The sequence below is a fragment of the Chionomys nivalis genome, chromosome 4 (genome assembly GCF_950005125.1).
Source record: "Chionomys nivalis chromosome 4, mChiNiv1.1, whole genome shotgun sequence".
Taxonomy (NCBI): domain Eukaryota; kingdom Metazoa; phylum Chordata; class Mammalia; order Rodentia; family Cricetidae; genus Chionomys; species Chionomys nivalis.
This window is the reverse complement of record NC_080089.1, coordinates 20,397,968-20,416,408: the sequence shown is the minus strand read 5'-3', so window position 1 is coordinate 20,416,408 and position 18,441 is coordinate 20,397,968. Positions and strand designations below refer to the sequence as shown.

Below are 18,441 nucleotides of genomic sequence, written 5' to 3'. Positions count from 1 at the left end.
GATCTAAACTATATGCAGTGAATTTCATGCTACCTAATGACCTCAATATGTTCCAGGAAGTTAGCCATTAGGTAACTTTGTCTAAAGAAGTTAAACTTTAATTTATGTAGTTAACAAAAACAAAGATGCTGCAGATTGCTATATAGTCACAGATCATGTATCACTGTCTTCTAGATGGTCCATAGCTGATCAGAGAATCGTTATGTGGCTCAGGTTTGTTACAAATAATGTTAGAAGATCTCAGCACAGGCTCCAATTTATGGAAAGTGTCCTGGGTTGTCTCTTTGGCCTGTTTCTTGCTGTTGGCTGCTCTCTAGGAACTCTGGAGGTGTGCTGAGCCAGTGGCCCCCTGTGATGAGGTTTGTAGCCCAGGCTTTGGCACTGTGGACTTTGTCCAGTGTAGCGTCCATCCTTTCAGCTTCCCATATCATTTGTCCTTGAGTATTGGAATGAGAGCCAAGTCTTTGTGTCTGCTAGACAAGCACTCTGCAACTTGAACCACACTGTCAGTTCTAACCCAATGTTTTTATTCTTTAGTCCATGTTTACCTCAATCCCGTGTCAATCTGACTGCTGGGATGTAGACACTGAACCATCATACTTGCTTCACCTAATTAATGTCTTAGTGTTGTCTAAGACTAAGTAGAAGTTGCCGAGTGCAAGAAGCCAATTCTCTCTTGCTTGTTTATGGGAGTTCATTTGAAACTGCTTTCTTTGTGCGTAGTCTGTCTTGGCAACTTGAGCCATATTTATTTTCTCGCTGCTTGAGATAGTTGGTGTCTGGGGTCAAACTTCCATGGTTGCTAGTGAGGCCACTCCGGTGACCACGTAGCCTGTGCAAGGCTCTGGATTCCCTACCCAGCTCTGCAAAAGGAAAGTGAAAGGTTGAGAGGGAGCCAGACGTGGAGTTATGACTACTTTCAAAGCACCTAGGGGCAAAGACAGGGTCACTTTAAGCTCCCAGTTAGCCAGTAAGACATACCCACAGCCTCTGGTCACTGTGTTTCCAAGTTCCAACAAAACAGCCAACAGCTCTGAATCTGCAGGAGACAGGACTGGCCAGATCCAGAACCTGGGAAACCAGACTGCCTTCCACAAGTTAGGACTACATATTTGAAACACATAGGCTACATAACACTTGGTCAGTAGTGGGTCACATACCTGTCAGGTCCTGTGGTTATCACGTAGTGCCATCATAGCCATCTGAAGGTACTGTCATAGTGCATTGTCTATCTCTTGTATGGGTCCTGATTTGAACTGTAAAAGTGGCACAGGGCAAGCAGGGAAAGGTGGCTCATACCCATAATCCCAGCATCAGGAGGCTGAGGCTGAAGGATCTAGAATTCAATGTCAGCCTGAGCTATATATAGTCAGACAATCTTGGGAAAAAAAATATTTAATTGAAGATTTGACAATTTCTTGAGGTTGGTTTGAAGCGCACACATCAACTAACCTACCCTTTCCTAGACAAGGGGCACATTTAGGTGTCGGGGAAGAATAGTGCTGCTTCCAAGTGATTCTGTGGACCATAATCCAGAGTATCAGTGCTCTGGAGCTAGGATGCTTAGGGATAGGAGAGCAGTGTGGGACCTTGGCTCGGACAGGTTTGACATTGTATGGGAGGAGGCACCAGAGTTTACTCCAGCTCCTTTACTTATAGTTGCCGTTCTAACCTACAGAGTAGCCACAACCCTATACTCAAGAGGCAGGAGGCAGGCAGATCTCTTCAGTTTGAGGCCAGCCTAGACTGTAGAGGGACTTATTTCCAGGCCAGCTAGGGCTACATAGTGAGATCCTATCTCAAAATAAGGTAGCAACATGACTTTCCTTTTTGCATTTTGAAAGCCTTTTAAATGAAAGTGATTCTGTGTTGTCTTTCTCAGCCTACCTGCAATAGGCATCTCCAGTAATACATGTAGTTTTTGAAGCTTGTGGTTTCAAGACGTCCATGTTTAGGAGGACCCTACAGTTAGCTGTTGGAGAGACTGCTCTGGCTCCCAGAGCACCTCAGTGTTGCTATGCCCTCACGTAGCTTTATGTAGTACAAGGAGAGACTGGACTCAGCTGTTCTTCTTCTCATAAAAATGGCATGTCTTTTGTACCAGCACCTCGCTGTTGGGGCCTTGCTAAACCTCATTCACCTCCCTAGGGGCCCTGGCCCTGATGTACGAGGTGGGTTTACTTATTATTTTTGGTTTTTTGCTTTTTATTTGTTCATTCATTCATTTACTTAGGTTTTTCAGAACAGAGTTTCTCCACGTATCCCTGCCTGGCTGGCTTCAAACTCAGATCTGCCTGCCTTTGCGTCCCAGATGCTAGGATAAAGGTGCGTGCCACCACCACCCAGCTCTTTTCTTTCTTTCTTTTTTTTTGAGATTGGGTCTTGCCAAGTATCCGAGGATGACCTCCAACTCATGGTCCTCCTGCCTTAGGTTTCTGAGTACTGGGTTAGGGCAGGCTTTTCATGGGATTTGGACATTGGTGTAATTTGGGCCTTAGTACCTGACCCTTTACCAGCTTTCTTCCTGAGTTGTGTGACAATCACATATAGGAAGGTGTGTCGTCCCCCAGGGGAGAGAGGGTGGTCTCTCTAGTCTTGGGTGTCCTGGAACTCGTTTTGTAGACCAGGTTGGCCTCAAACTCAGGTCCACCTGCTTCAGCCTCCTGAGTGCTGAGATAAAAGTGTGCACCACCACTATCTGGCATACAGGAAGTTCTTAATCTAAAGTGCCATTCAAGCCTAAGGTGTCCTGACTCTCTGTTCTTCTTGCTCCTGTTTAGGAAGAAAAGAGACGAAAAATGACACCCAAAGAACCGTAAGCACTTCGCTTTCCCTTACTACAGAGCAGGTGATGCTGTTAGGTAGTTCTAACCTTCTGTGGATCGGAGTGGAAGCAGGCACTTTGCTTCTGCCCGGCAACCTCAGTACCATGATGGTCACTGTGGATATTGGCACCAGCATGCCTGGGCTAGCTTAGGAAGAGTTGGTGCAGGGCTGATGGTGGGTAGCGTATTCCAGTTTGATGAAATGCCAGCAATCTTGTGCTTCTTCCAGAGTGGAGAAAAAGGCGGCTCGAACCAAATTGGCCGTGATCCCAAAGGTAAGGGCACCTCCAGGAACTTGGCCAGCAACAGCACAGGAGTTCCTAGATGTTGGAGAGCTGCCCTGAGGCCGTACCTGTTCTTCCCACAGACAGATTCACCACGGTGCCCCCAGTGCGGCCAGTTCCTAGATGACCCTGATCTGAAGTACCAGCAACACCTTCCAGATGCTGTGAGTCCGTGCTCTACCTTCACCCTTTCCTCTCCTGCCTCCTGGTATGCCCATGTCACTGTCCCCTGTCCTTCAGGTGGATGAACTCCAAATGTTGGTCAGTGAGAAACTGTCCATCTATGAATCCAACTCGTCTGGATTTGAAAGCTACGAGTCATCTCCCCAGCACAGGGTGACCTGCTTCAGGTAAGCGCCATGCCCTGTGGGTGTGTTCTGCTGGTGGACACCTGTGTTCAAGGCATCTTAGTCATTACTTCTAATCATAGGGCTTCTCAAGCTGCCCTCCTTTTGACAATAGCTAAGAAGCCAATTAAGGTTGAATAGACTTCAGCCACAAATAAAATTTTATTATTGCTGTTTGTTTTCTGGGGTTTTTTGCAGCCTGGGCCAGCCTCAACCTTGATAGGTAGTCAGGATGACCTTGAATTCCTGGCCTTCTGTGCTAATATTCCCAGATGTGTAGTGCTCTGTGCAAACCAGAACTTCATTTACATCAGGCAAGCCCTTCACAGCCGAGCCATGTTTCCAGCCCTGGCTTTGGAAAAGCAGGACCAGATGTGATGAGGCTGAACCCACAAGTCCTTCTGGGTTGTGTGGTGGAAGGGGTCCCCTCAGGAGCACCCATCATTCCTGAGTGCTCTTAGATATTGAACCCACCATGGGCTGGAGTTTTTGGAACCATTGGGTCAAGATCCCTGGGTGTGGCTGTGGCAATACTCCCTGCATATTGGTTAGTGGCTATATCTCTCTCCCTACCACTGAAACATGGTAGATCTGCCATTGATCTACAGGGCTTTGCCTTAGTAGGCAGTAGACCTATGGGGACAGTTAGAGATTGTTTGTAGATAGCAGTCAGAATCCCACTGTGGCATCCTCAGGAGAGAACTGAAGCCAGGCTTCTCCTTCACTCAGTTACATGGCCTTTTTTCTGGTGGGGAAAGATGGCTGAGGGCGTGCAGCCCTTGGCTAAGTGTGGCCGGTGAACAGGCCTTATGCAGGATCAGTACTGGTACTCCAGTTCTTCTTAGTCTGGAGAGCTAAATCAGCGGTCAACTCCAGTTGTTGATACCTGTGTAGGCAGCTCACAACCAGCCAATTATAACTCCAGCATGTGGTGTGGTATTTGTCACACAAGAGTGGTGTGAGACACTGTTGGATGGTGGATATTGCTGAGTCCAGAACCCTCACTTAGTCTGGGTACCTTGAGTCTGACGGAGATTTATGGTCATCGGTGCGGAGCTGGGTGGTGAAGTAATGTTTGTTGCCTGTGTAGTGTATATTGCAATAGAGGTCATCTGTGTCCTGTTGACACTGGTCTTATTGAGAAGAACATTGAACTCTACTTTGCTGGTTGTGCCAAAGCAATTTATGATGAAAATCCATCTGTGGAAGGTACGTGTACTGGTAAAGGTATGTGCAATGTTCAAGGGTTGTTAAAGAAGCAAACAAAACATGGGAGGCAAGATAGGGGAGGCAAGATAGAGCGCCTGGGAAATACTGCTTTGAGAGGAGAGCTCAAAGTCCTGCCATTAACTGAGCAAAGAGAAGAGGCTGCATGCTGGCTGGGTTTTCTAGCTGGAGAGAGAGCTGTGAAGTCACCGTGTCTAGTCTGTTTCTTAGTGGGACTTTTTTCCACAGGTGGTGTTAATTGCAAAAACCTGGGGCCGATCAATGAGTGGTGGATCACTGGCTTTGATGGCGGAGAAAAGGCTCTCATTGGCTTCAGCACCCGTAAGTTTCTGCCTAGTCACAAGTGTCGTGGAACCTCTGCCTGTCTGGGCTTAGTCGACCTTGGAGAGAGGTCTCATCAGGCACAGGGAGGACCTCATGACCTGTGTTCATCTTTACTGGCCCGAAAGCTGATCCTCCAGTTGTGTGACAATCAGGTGTTTACAACTCAGATGAATGCTGATCTCAGCTGACTCATTTCCACCTGGCTCCTGCAAGCCCAGGTGGACCTTAGCGAATAGAGAAGTTGGATTCTTGTGGGTTAGGTTGTGGAATTTTAAATTTTAGATTGTTCTTGAAGCTTGGAAGACATATACTTGCCCATGTTCAGCCTGGAGGCCATCAGATTGAGATGACTTTAAATTTTTCTTTGTATTTATTGTGTGTGAGTGTGCACCACAGCATACGTATGGGATAGTAGTAATTGATTCTCTCCCTCTACCATGTGAGGCCCTGGATCAAACTCAAGTTGTCAAGCTTGTAGGAAAGTGCCCTTAATCTGCTGAGTCATTTTACTGGCTCTGAAACAGGTTTTTTTTTTTTAAATGTAGTACCTGCTGGACATAGCAGACAACTGCTGTCCTAGCTACTCAGGAAATTGAGGAGTTGGGGCTAGCCTAGGCAACATGACAGGACCCTGTTAAATAAACCAGACAGCCATCTGCATAAATGGTAGGTGCTGGAGGAGCTTGAAATGCTCATAATCACCCTGATTGGACTATCTTTAAAAACCAAGTCATGTGTTCTTCCAGCATTTGCGGAATACATTCTGATGGAACCCAGTCCAGACTATGCGCCAATATTTGGGTTGATGCAGGAGAAAATTTACATCAGTAAGATTGTGGTTGAGTTCCTGCAAAGCAATCCTCACGCCGTCTATGAAGACCTAATAAATAAGATCGAGGTGAGAGCTTTACCTTCTCTAGGAAGGGTTTGGATCCACATGTACACAGCATGGTTGATGCTAGAGAAGACTGTTCAGAATCAGAAGATCTTGATAGAAGATTAATGCAACAGGCCTGGGGGCGTGGCTTCCTTGTAGTGCCCCTGTCTAGAATCCCCAGTGGGGGCCTAGGTGCGCAACTTTTGGTACATTGCTTGTCTAGCATACATGAAATACTAGGATCCCCTCACCCAGCCTTATAAGGAGGCAAAACATTAGAAACATCTGATTGGTTTTTTTTCTTCCTCTCCCCCCCCTCAAACCAAAGACCACTGTCCCTCCTTCTGCCATTAACCTGAACCGGTTCACAGAGGACTCCCTGCTGCGCCATGCCCAGTTTGTGGTGAACCAGGTAGAGAGTTACGATGATGCCAAGGACAGTGATGAGACACCCATCTTCTTGACTCCCTGCATGAGAGCCCTGATCAAGCTGGCTGGGGTCACTCTGGGACAGAGGTAAGGATGTAGCAAGAATCAGATGGGAGACTTGAGACCAGAGAAGGCAGTCTATGTCTGTTCCCTAAAATGGTGGCCATCTGTCTCAGGCGAGCGGAGAGACGCTATAACCTCAAAGATTCTACTAAGGAGAAGGACAAAGGGCCCACAAAAGCCACCACTACCAAGTTGGTCTACCAGATCTTTGACACGTTCTTCTCAGAGCAGATCGAGAAGGACGACAAGGAAGACAAGGAGAACGCCTGCAAGCGCCGCCGCTGTGGCGTCTGCGAGGTGAGCAGGCTAGCCACGCCGTGAGCCGTCCCTGGCTCTTAGATGTTTAGGAGTCAGTACTCTAGGGGAGCTGTCTGCCTTGCCGGACGGGTGGGGTTGAAGTCAACAAGAGTGTCCAGGGCCTTTTAGGTGGATGCCATTGTCTACATAGCCTGGTTTCCTGAGAGACGTCAGCTCTACCTCCGTGTTTTGTGGGTGCTGACAGAGGACTGACCCAAGAGCCAGAGTTGCCCCTCAGGCCACATTACACTCTGGAGTTCTGCTAGAGCTTCTGCAGAAGTACATGTTTCTCTCAGTTTAGATCTGTGGCTGCAGAAGGCCTCTTGATATGACTTGGGTCTTAATCTAGCTCAGGCTGGCCTGGAAGTCTCTATCCTTCCGTATTCTTCCAAAAACTGGGTTTATAGACCTGTGCCTCCATGGCTGGCTCTTGTGAATACTTTGTGTATAAATGGTCTTAGAATCAACCTGTGTCATATTAACACAAAACCCCAAATTAAAAACAAAAAGAACAAAGCCCTCAAATAATGTTGTTAAGCTGGAAGCATGAGCCTGTCCCGGCAGTGAGGGCAGCGAGGATCAGGATTTCAAGGTCGTTCTCAGTTATAGTGAGTTTGAGGTCAGCCTGGGCTACAGCATATACTGAACCATGGCCTGCATGTGCGTGTGGATTCTGAGGCGGCTTTGTAGTCAAGGCTGTCCTGAACCTGCTGGTGCTCCTTCCCCTGCCTCCTGAGAGCTGAGCGTCTGGGTGTTGTACCGCATGCTCAGTCCTGTGAGATCAGTTGTCCCAACACCAGCTTACGGGACATGCCTTATCTTATGCCATCAAAGGAACTTAAGCTCTGAGTGAGAAGAGGAGACTGTTACGTGCTATTCTTAGTACACAAGGGACTGCTGGGTTCTTCTTTAGAGGAAGTCACCCTAACCGTGTGACACACTCAGGTGTATTTTTGCAGTTTACTGTTTTGACTTTCCCTGGGTGTAGTAGAGCCTCGCTGATCCTTTGCCCACAGTAGTATCCGTCCTTTTCTCATGGTATAGGCCTCCTCGGGATGCCCGTCCTCACCTTTACTTGACTTTTTCTCCATGTCCTTGTATTTGATGTTAATTCCTTTTAAAGTTGTTGTCTGTTTGTTTCTGAACAAGGGAGCTGGGTGCTTGGTTCCTTTTGGTTACCTTGTTCTTGTGCTGTTGTGTTTTGTTTGTGAGTTTCTAGGGAATGCTCAGCACCCTGTGTGCCTCCACATACTCAGACACAGAGGCCCCTTCTCAGGGTAGTGTCTGTCACAGGACCTTAGTCATAGCTGGATGACCTGATACCTGACACAGGTTAAGTCTGAGTAGTTGTCAAGCTTAGGAAATGCGTGGGAGAAGTCTGAAGTGCTCAGCGCAGATGCGGTGTGCTTTCACACTTACTAGTTGAGGGTGTGCGCAAAGGCTGCAGTGTGCGTGTGAGGTTGGAAGTAACTCTGGAGTCTTAGTCTTGCTGTGGGTCTTGGGCATTGAACTAAGCTTAGGAAGCTTGGTACCTTTACCCACCAAACATCTCGCTGACCCTGAGCAGGCATAGTTTTGAAAGTTCTGAGCTGCTGTGGTGATGCATGCCTTAATTCCCACCCAGCATTTGTCTGCAGAGGCAGGTGGATCTCTGAGTTTGAGGTCAGCCAGAGCTATGTAGAGAGACCTTATCTCAAAACAAACCAAACAAAAAAAAGTTCCTCCCTATGAATGGCTGGTTGATCCACCTTTTTATTTTTTAGGTCTGTCAGCAGCCTGAGTGTGGGAAGTGCAAAGCCTGCAAGGATATGGTTAAGTTTGGTGGCACTGGGCGGAGTAAACAGGCTTGCCTCAAGAGGAGGTAGGCTTTGCTATGTTCTGTTCTGGTGGCAGAAGCAACGACATGGTGTGGGGCTGACAGGATGCTTTCCCAGGGGTTGACGGCAGAGTGTGTTCTGCAGGTGTCCAAACTTGGCCGTGAAGGAGGCAGATGATGACGAGGAAGTTGATGATGACATCCCAGAGGTGCCATCACCCAAAAAGATGCATCAAGGGAAGAAAAAGAAACAGAACAAGGATCGCATCTCCTGGCTCGGACAGCCCTTGAAGGTGAGACCTCTTCCTCTTACGTGCTGCTGCACACCTGAGCCTAGCCCTGCAGCCAGGAAGCCGCAGGCTCACCTGTGAGAGGCAAGCTGCAATCCAGCTGCTGTCCCGCCCCCCCCCCCCCCCTTTTCCCATACTTAGGAGTAGAATGCAAGGCCTCAGGCACTCTATGCTGGAGCTCTACAACTGAGCCACACCTCAGCCTCACTGGTAAATCCTGAGATGACTCTGTAGCCCAGGCAGCCCATATACTTCTACACTATTCCATTGCTAAGATTATAAACATGTGCCACCATGTCAGCCTTAGGTTGTTTTTTTGGTTTTTTGGTTTTTTTTTGGATTTTTTGTTTTTGTTTTTTGTTGTTATTGTTTTGTTTTAGTTTAAGACAGGGTTTCTCTAACTGTCCTGGAACTCCCTATGTAGACCAGGCTAACCTCTAACGCAGATCTGCTTGCTTCCTGAGTACTGGGATTACAGGCCAAGTTTAATAGAAATTATTAAACTGGACTGTGGTGGCACATGGCTGTAATCCCAGCACTTGGGTGGTAGGCAGATCCACACCCCTAGTCCCAAGTAAATTTCACAAAAAGTTAGGGGAAATGTTGGACATGACCCTCACCCAAGCTCAGATTGGTTTCAGGTTGAAGAGAAGAGAACTTACTATCAGAAGGTGTGCATCGATGAAGAGACACTGGAGGTCGGGGACTGCGTCTCTGTCATTCCAGATGATCCCTCCAAGCCGCTATATCTAGCCAGGTGTGTGTGTCCCCCTGCCAAATTTGAGGGCCTGCTTTTTCATGTCAGACTGAAACCAAAAGATACCAAGGGTTTGTGTGGTCCAGTTCTGCTGGTTACATGAGATATCTATTCCCCGTCCCATCTTTTGGCTGCAGGGTCACGGCACTGTGGGAAGACAAGAATGGGCAGATGTTCCATGCACACTGGTTCTGTGCTGGGACAGACACAGTCCTTGGAGCCACCTCCGACCCGCTGGAGCTGTTCCTGGTGGGCGAGTGTGAGAATATGCAGCTCTCCTACATCCATAGCAAGGTCAAGGTCGTCTACAGAGCGCCCTCTGAGAACTGGGCCATGGAGGTGAGCGCCTCCTCTCCTCTCCATGCTCCACCCGACCATTAGGAGCCAAGGCTGACCATGCTTTGTTTCCACAGGGCGGCATGGATCCTGAGACCATGCTGCCAAGGGCTGAGGATGATGGAAAGACCTATTTCTACCAGCTGTGGTACAACCAGGACTACGCAAGGTTTGAATCCCCTCCCACGACCCAGCCGACAGAGGACAACAAGCACAAGTGAGTGTGTGCACCAGCTGTAGGCCCCCATCCTGCTCTGGGAGTCCTTCCATTCTCTCAGGTTTCCAGGGAAGCGTTTACTTATTCCCCAGCTGTGTTCTTTGGGTTTTTTTTTTTTTGTTTTTGATTTTGGGGTGATTTTGTTTTTGTTTTTTTTCGAGACAGGGTTTCTCTGTAGCTTTGGAGCCTGTCCTGGCACTATCTCTTGTAGACCAGGCTGGCCTCGAACTCACAGAGATCCGCCTGCCTCTGCCTTCCGAGTGCTGGGATTAAAGGCGTGTGCCACCACTGCCCAGCCCCAGTTGTGTTCTTTGCTGACCAAAGAAAGAGGCCTGACATCATGGATGTGTTTAAAATGTGTGGACCTGGTCAGGTGGTGGTGCACACCTTTAATTCCTGCACTCGGGAGGCAGAATCAGGCAGATCTGAGTTCGAGGCCAGCCTGATCTACAGCGTGGGTTCCAGGACAGCCAGGACCATTACAGAGAAACCCTGTTTTTTTTTAAAAAAAAAGCATGGACTCTCTGGGGGTTTTCATAGGCAAGCATAGCCATCTGTTTAAAAATAATCATTTCTGCTGGGCAGTGGTAGTGCACGCTTTTAATACCAGCACTTGGGAGGTGGGAGGCAGAGGTAGGCAGATATGTGTTCGAGGCCAGCCTGGTCTTCAGCATGAGTTTCAGGACAGCAGTGCTCTATAGAGAAACCTTGACTCAAAAAGAGAAAGGGGGAAAATACTCATTTGTGGTGCTAGGTTGTAGTCCTGGGCCTTGGGCATTTGCTGGCCGAAGACCCTGCTGTTGATGTACACAGCCCCTGGCTTGTTTGCTAGGCTAGTATTTTAATTTCTGTCTTTGAGCTGTGGTCATAAGGGGCAATTCTCTCAGATAGCTGCAGATACTTTTACCTCGGAGCCTTGAGTTTCTGCCCTTGGCTCCTACAGGTTCTGCCTATCCTGTATCCGGCTGGGTGAGCTGAGACAGAAAGAAATGCCCAAGGTCCTGGAGCAGCTTGATGAGGTGGATGGCCGGCTCTACTGCAGCTGTATCACCAAGAATGGTGTTGTCTACCGACTAGGCGACAGTGTATACCTGCCTCCTGAGGCCTTTACCTTCAAGTGAGTGCCCCGTCCGTGGTCCATACCCGTCAGTTGTCTTGGTGATCTTTCCAGCTGCTCCCCTTAAGCTAGTGTTTAGGCCTCTCCTCGTGAAGGTTCTGTCACGCGCTGGTCTTGCTCTAGGCACACTGCCTCGGGCCTTCACCGTCTGAGCTGTGTGTCTGGCTGAGGCCTGCAGTGCTGGACAGTCAGTTCTTGGCTCGGCTCCGCACCTGAGCAGCTCTGAGGTCTTGGCACAGGCTTCCTCCCTGAGTCTTTTTCTCCTTGAAGCTGATGGGATCTCCCTGCCAGAACTCCAGTGCTCTACGCGGGGACTGCTGGATGAGATCTGTGAACATCAGACTCCATGTCGGGAGTCAGGGCATCGTCTCCACCTTTCATCCATTCTACATCCTAAGCGCTAGAACAAGTTGGAATTGCAGCTCGTGTTTCCAAACATAGCTCAGTATCTATAGTCGGAGGATACATTTTCCTAGTGTCTGGTGAAACCTTAAGTCTCCAAATTTGGCTTAGTTGCTGTGACCCATGGAACTAAGGAATGAGTGGATGGTGTTGGGTATTTTACCCAATCTTGAAATGCTCATCTTTGGTGTCCTGTAGGTTGTTCCCTGTGGTGTCATCTACCACATAGAAGCACACCAATTAGGCCACACATAAGCACTCAGGGGTGCCTCTAAGGACTCGAAAGTCCACTGCTAGCCAGAGTGGGAGCCACCTTGGAAGATGACCTCCTGTGTCCTTGTGGGTAGAGTAGCTTTGCCATGAGATGGGCCAAATTCAAGCTTTCTCAGACTCCATCCTTCACATCACATTTGCATCGGTACCCCATAGTCAGGGAAGTGACATCATGTCACTGCGAGTCCTCGAAGTCCGGGGCTCCTCAGAGCACAGTGGTTGTGCTTTTGGCTGACACCTGGGGCGATGGTACCTGTGCCTCTTAGAAGCTGCTGTTTCCCTAGTGCAATGTCCCCTCCTATAACATTTTAACTTGTGTTTGCTGACAGGACCTTGTCACATACAGTCAGTAGTACATGGTGCTACGTGACTGGGAGGTACCTCCAGGTTGGCCTAAAATTTAATTGGTAGCTCAAGCTTACCTGGAACTCCCAAGCCTCCTGTTTCAGTCAGTTTGTTTCCCAAATCCTGGGATGACAAGCATGTGTAGCCACAGCCTCCTGAGCTCTGGGAGCTGAGTAGTATTTTAAACAGATTTCATTTGAAATATCTTTCGTAATTGGTACTAGACTGTACCAACTCATGAGGAATTGGCTCACTCCAACCTGTCATCTGGACTCTTGAGGCCTCGCGCTCAGTTATACCCTTCATTCCTCTCTGCAGCATCAAGCTGGCTAGCCCCTTAAAGCGTTCAAAGAAGGAACCTGTGGACGAGAGCCTGTACCCTGAGCATTACCGCAAGTATTCTGACTATATCAAAGGCAGCAACCTGGATGCTCCTGAGCCCTACCGCATCGGCCGGATCAAAGCAATCCACTGTAGCAAGAAGAACGGCAAGGCCAACGAAGCAGACATCAAGATCAGGCTCAACAAGTTCTACAGGTCCGTGTGGGTTCTGCCTGCTGGGAGGGATGGCTGCTTCTGGTTATTCTGGGGGCATGCGTGTATTACATAATTGTGGCTTTGGTGGGGGGAGTGTAGGTGTGGCTAAGTTGGGAGCCTGTGTCTAGCATGTGAGGTACTGTGGGCTCCAATTCAACCTGCAAGAAACAAAAGCTGCAAAGTGGCAGAGAGTGTGTCCTGGTTTGTCTCGGTGCTTTGCCCAAACCAGTCTCCTGTTCTGGTCTCCCACCACTCTCAATCCCTCTGTTCTGCACCTTTACTGGTTCTGGGTTTGTTTTTTCCAGCCCTTGGCTTTACTAAACACTCCACATACACTTTATGTACTTGTGCATGCACTCATGAAAGTATGGCTTCTTTGTTTGAAGGCAAGCAGTAGAAAGGGGGCTACGGTGAAAGAAAACTGGCCCAGATGACCTGTATGTGCTTGTTTTACCAGCGTACCTAGAACTTGAGATCCCCCTGTATCAGCATCCCACATACTAGGATAATAGGCACCTGTTACTACACCTGATTTTTCTGGAGTCTTTGTAATGATCAACGTGGTTAGAAAAGAATGGGGCACTCAGCATTGACGGTCAGGATGAAGCAGAGCATCCCTGATCTGATTCCCGGGAATTCCATTCCTGCTGTGGGGTTGGGTCCAAGTAAGGGTGGTGGTCACCATGCTGATGGAACTGGATGTGTGATCTTTCCGTGATGCTGTTTATAGATTGAGCCAAACCAAGTACTCAAATTATACAGCTGACCTCTCTTACAGGCTACCTCAATGTTACTTAATGCCATGTAAGGGCTGGAGAGATGGCTCAGTGCTTCAGATTTGATAAGTTTAATTCCCGGCACTTAGACAATTTTGAGCCACCATGTCTTTAACTCCAGTTCCACGGGATTCGATGCCCCCTTCTGGCCTCCATGGGCACTGTACTCACCTGTTGCACTGACATACAAGCCTGCAGAGCGCCCATACACACTAAATAAGAATGAATAAATCCTTTTTAAAATGCTGTCTAAGGTGTCCTGTGGAGACTGGGTTGGTAGTTGTCTGTCTATAGTCCCAGCACTTGAGGTGTTGTGGCAGGAGAATCGCTGAGTTGGAGGTCAGCCTGGGAAGCACTGTCTCAGAAAATAAAGGCCTTGAGGTATGAGGTGTACAAGACTGACAAGATCCCTATTGTCTCACTCAACTCCCCAATTGCTGGTTCCAGGCATTGCAGATGAGGGTGCTTTGACCTGTGATTATAAACTTGTGGTAAAGTAATACTTACCTGGTGTCCGCTTTACAGGCCTGAGAACACCCACAAATCCACCTCGGCAACCTACCATTCAGACATCAACCTGCTGTACTGGAGTGACGAGGAAGCGGTGGTGGACTTCAGTGATGTGCAAGGCCGCTGTACTGTGGAGTACGGGGAAGACCTGCTTGAAAGCATCCAGGATTACTCACAGGGGGGCCCTGACCGCTTCTACTTCCTTGAGGTGGAGCCAGACTTCAGGGGCAAATGTGCGAGAGTGGGGTGGGGCTCAGTGATAGGCTGCAGAGGGCTAGACTTGGGCCTGGGTTTTTCTTAGGGTAGGAGATACGAGGTAGACTAAGGAAGCAGCTGGTGTGCACTGGTTTGGTTTTTGTCTGTTTTCAGATAGGGTCTCACTATACATTTATATAGCCCTGAAACTCCATCTGTAGACCAAACTGGCCTTGAACTGGCAGATCCACTGAGATTAAAGGCTTGTGGTACCTGCCCCACCCAACCTATATAGTCTTTTGGTTTTTCAAGATAGGATTTCTCTGTGTATCCCTGAACTGTTTCTGTAGACAGGGCTGGCCCCGAACTTAGAAACCCACCTGCCTCTAACTCACTGGCATTAAAGGCATGTGCCACCACCACCTGGTTTCTATGTAGAACCTTAGGAGTAGGATTTTAACTTTAAAAGAAAACAAGGCAGCTGGGGATATGGCTTGATCCAGTAGAACTCTTGCCTAACATGCACAAAGCCCTGGGTTGGGAGGCAGGATTGGGTGTTCAGAAGAAGATTGGTGTTGGGTGCCCAAGGCATAGGGCACATTACTTAACAGAGCTGCGTGCCCATGTCAGCACATGACACAGGCCTGTGATAGCAGGTGGTTCTGGAGTTCAGTGCTTAGCTTTTGCTTTTCTGGGTTTGGTTTGGTTTTTGTTGTTGTTGTTTTTGTTTTCCAAGACAGTATTTTTGTATATAACAGTCCTGACCGTCCTGGAACTCGCTATGTAGACCAGGCTGACCTCGAACTCACACAGCGCCACACAGGAACCAAAAATCTACGAAGAAACCCTGTCTCGAAAAACTTAAAAAAAAAAAAAAATTTTTTTTTCTTTGTAGCCCTGGCTGCTCTAGATTTAAGAGTAAAAATTGAGAGTGTAACATTTTACTAACACCACTAATATTTATCTGACGGACTGTTTTGAAGGCCTCTACCAACCATACTTAGGGTCTTGGTATGTGTTGGGAAGGTCCCTCTCTTTGGGAAGAGTCTCCATCTCTTGTGACCAGGTAGTGGCCATGGTTTTGAGAAAGGAGCCAAGATTCTCTTGTACTAGACCCATTTGAGTACCTGGAGCTTGGCTCTTCAATGTTGTGTTAAGTGTCCATTTTTTTTGTGTGCATGTTTATGTGACATTGGACAGCAGGCTCCCATAATGCTCTCCCTTTCCTTCGAATGTATGCTGTGGGTGCTTTAAGTAGCAGGTGTTGGTGCAGACCATGAGAGGGTTATTAGTAATTTTAGACAGCCCTGTGGTGTGGGGTGGCCTCAGTCTCAGCACCATGACCAGCTGGCTGCAGTCTTATCTCTTTCCAATAAGATCAAATTTTGTTGGTGGCTGCTTGGCTGTGGTCCTCCTAGGGAATAAGATTATCAGACCAAGTTCTTAAGATGGGGGAGGGGTCCATGCATTTCTTCACTAATATGGCTCATCTCTGTGCAGGCCTACAATGCAAAGAGCAAAAGCTTCGAAGACCCTCCAAACCACGCCCGCAACCCTGGGAATAAAGGGAAAGGGAAGGGGAAAGGTGTGTCCCATCTGTTACTCCCCTGTATGCATGGTTTTCATGAGACAAGGTTGCATGTTGTCCAAGCTAGCCCGGAACCCTGAAGTTTCCTGACTCAACCTCTCAAATTCTGCCCATGTTTTGGAGGCTGAATCGGGAAGGTCTCCCAAGAGGCTGCTCTTAAGTCACAAAGACAAGGTTTCCTGAAAAAAGCCTCTGAGGAGAGCCCTCTGGTGGGCCCTTCCCACAGCTGATGTCCTGTTCCTCCTTCAGGGAAAGGGAAGGCAAAGAGTCAGGTGTCGGAGCCCAGAGAGCCCGAGACAGCCATCAAGTTGCCCAAGCTCCGGACTCTGGATGTGTTTTCTGGCTGTGGAGGGTTGTCAGAAGGATTCCACCAAGCAGGTGGGTACTGATTGTGCTGACTATGGCCTGGCTGGGCAAGGCGAGGCGGCCATGGCATGTCTGAGCAAATGAAAACAACAAACCTCTGCTCTCTGTCCCCCAGGCATCTCTGAGACGCTGTGGGCCATTGAGATGTGGGACCCAGCAGCCCAGGCATTCCGCCTGAACAACCCGGGCACCACGGTGTTCACAGAGGACTGCAATGTGCTGCTTAAGTTGGTCATGTCTGGCAAGGTGACCAACTCCCTGGGCCAGAGGCTGCCGCAGAAGGGCGATGTGGAGATGCTCTGTGGTGGACCACCGTGCCAAGGTTTCAGCGGCATGAACCGTTTCAACTCCCGTACTTACTCCAAGTTCAAAAACTCCCTGGTAGTCTCCTTCCTCAGGTAAGCATGGACAACCCTCTGTCATTTGCTGTCTGGGGGCGACTCTCGGCTACATGCGGCTTTGTGGGAGGGAGCCCCTCTCTGGTGGGAGATGCCTAGGGTCTGTGAGAGACTGACCTTTGTCCTTCCTGCCTCACAGCTACTGCGACTACTACCGGCCACGGTTCTTCCTGCTGGAGAACGTCAGGAACTTTGTGTCCTTCAAGCGCTCCATGGTGCTGAAGCTCACGCTGCGCTGCCTGGTCCGCATGGGCTACCAGTGCACCTTTGGTGTGCTGCAGGTGGGCATCACACAGCAGGCAGTGCGGTCACCTGGACTGCTGCCCCCATCCCTAACCGGGAGAGTTTTCAGGCCTGCTGGGCAGCAGAGGGCTGCGTGATCACTAGTGTGTTGGTGAGGATAGTAAATCTGAGTTTGACACCAGCCTGATCTACAGAGCGATTTCTAGCACAGCTAGAGCTGCAAAGAAACCCTACCTTCTTCCCCCCCTCACCCCAAGACAGGGTTTCTCTGTAGCTTTGGAGACTGTCCTGGAACTAGCTCTTGTAGACCAGGTTGTTGACCTCAAACTCAGAGATCCGCCTGCCTCTGCCTTCCGAGTGCTGGGATTAAAGACGTGCACCGCCACTGCCCAGCCTAAGAACCCCTGTCTTAAAAGAAGAAAAAACATGGGGTAACCAGGTATGGTGGCACAGGCCTGTCATTCCAGTCTTAAAAGGCTGAAGTAGACGATCATGGATTCAAGGCCAATGTCTCAAGATTAAGAGCTGGACTGTGGCTAAGTGTAGTGCACTCACAAATAACACATTGGTAACTGCACATTTGCCAAAAGTAAGCAGGGGTTGGCTGGGGCCCAGTTGGTAGAGAACTTAGTAACCTTCGGTAAGCCTGGGTTCCTTTCCCATCACCACTAGCCCAAATATGGTCGCACACACCTGTCATCCCAACAACTAGGCAGTGGGTAGGTGAAGGATCAGGACTTTAAGATGTCATCTTTGTCTACATAGCAAGTTTGTGGCCAGCCTGGGCTGCATGAAACCTTGATTCCAAACTCAAACATCCAATGGGTGCTGAAGTCACAAGAGCCCGCATGGGGCAAGTGCTGCATTCCCACCCCTTGCCTGTAGCCAGGCTTGCTCATCAGCAGGCCTGTGACTGTCAGGGAGTGGGGGGCACCTGGCTCCCTGTTGTCCTTACCACTTCTGCAGTGTTCCCTAAGCGGCTGCCAGTGAAAGATAAAAGTGGCTCCACAGCAGAACCTGAGATTCTGAGAATCCAAGTCAAATTTGGGATTGGGGCTTTCCAGTTGGTCACCCAGAGGTCCTGCCATCCCCTTCAAACCCATGAGTTGCTGTGAGAAGAGGGGAAAGACAAAAACAGGTGGTGGGTTAATATTTTGGGGGGCTTAGCTTGACAGAATTGGGGTGGCAGGGAGTTTACAAAGACAAGTGACTAATTCTGGAAATTCAAATTATTGTAGTCTTAAGGATTGGGAATTTTGCAAATGGCGTGGCCCTGGCTGACAAGCGAGGCTGCTCTTGTTGGTCAGTTGCACTGTCGACTTGATGAGTTGTAGATGGTTCTCAGCACAGAGACCAGCTAGGCAGACACTCTACCTGACACCACCTGTCTCCATTCCCCTCTTAAAGGCTGGACAGTATGGTGTGGCCCAGACGCGGAGACGGGCCATCATCTTGGCTGCAGCCCCAGGAGAGAAGCTGCCTCTGTTTCCAGAGCCTCTGCATGTGTTTGCGCCCCGTGCTTGCCAGCTGAGTGTTGTGGTGGATGACAAGAAGTTTGTTAGCAACATCACCAGGTAGGAGCTGAACTCGGCCCACCAAGTG

General features: G+C 49.0%; 1 protein-coding gene across 2 annotated transcripts in view; it reads left to right on the top strand.

Annotated features, from left to right (window-relative positions):
* Positions 1 to 18,441, top strand: part of Dnmt1 (DNA methyltransferase 1) — a 46,189-nt gene that overhangs the window by 24,487 nt on the left and 3,261 nt on the right. Inside the window, exons 13-34 of one of the 2 annotated variants that reach the window (XM_057766741.1) lie at positions 2,781 to 2,815; positions 3,055 to 3,100; positions 3,193 to 3,273; positions 3,350 to 3,459; positions 4,547 to 4,665; positions 4,912 to 5,004; positions 5,754 to 5,905; positions 6,213 to 6,400; positions 6,490 to 6,673; positions 8,437 to 8,534; positions 8,635 to 8,782; positions 9,421 to 9,536; positions 9,674 to 9,875; positions 9,950 to 10,089; positions 11,033 to 11,206; positions 12,545 to 12,763; positions 14,065 to 14,257; positions 15,745 to 15,829; positions 16,082 to 16,210; positions 16,314 to 16,596; positions 16,736 to 16,877; positions 18,247 to 18,413. In XM_057766741.1, coding sequence (XP_057622724.1) covers positions 2,781 to 2,815; positions 3,055 to 3,100; positions 3,193 to 3,273; positions 3,350 to 3,459; positions 4,547 to 4,665; positions 4,912 to 5,004; positions 5,754 to 5,905; positions 6,213 to 6,400; positions 6,490 to 6,673; positions 8,437 to 8,534; positions 8,635 to 8,782; positions 9,421 to 9,536; positions 9,674 to 9,875; positions 9,950 to 10,089; positions 11,033 to 11,206; positions 12,545 to 12,763; positions 14,065 to 14,257; positions 15,745 to 15,829; positions 16,082 to 16,210; positions 16,314 to 16,596; positions 16,736 to 16,877; positions 18,247 to 18,413 — 3,104 coding nt within the window. Of the gene's footprint in view, positions 1 to 2,780; positions 2,816 to 3,054; positions 3,101 to 3,192; positions 3,274 to 3,349; positions 3,460 to 4,546; positions 4,684 to 4,911; positions 5,005 to 5,753; positions 5,906 to 6,212; positions 6,401 to 6,489; positions 6,674 to 8,436; positions 8,535 to 8,634; positions 8,783 to 9,420; positions 9,537 to 9,673; positions 9,876 to 9,949; positions 10,090 to 11,032; positions 11,207 to 12,544; positions 12,764 to 14,064; positions 14,258 to 15,744; positions 15,830 to 16,081; positions 16,211 to 16,313; positions 16,597 to 16,735; positions 16,878 to 18,246; positions 18,414 to 18,441 lie in introns of both variants that reach the window. The other variant, XM_057766740.1, reaches the window with a different exon arrangement.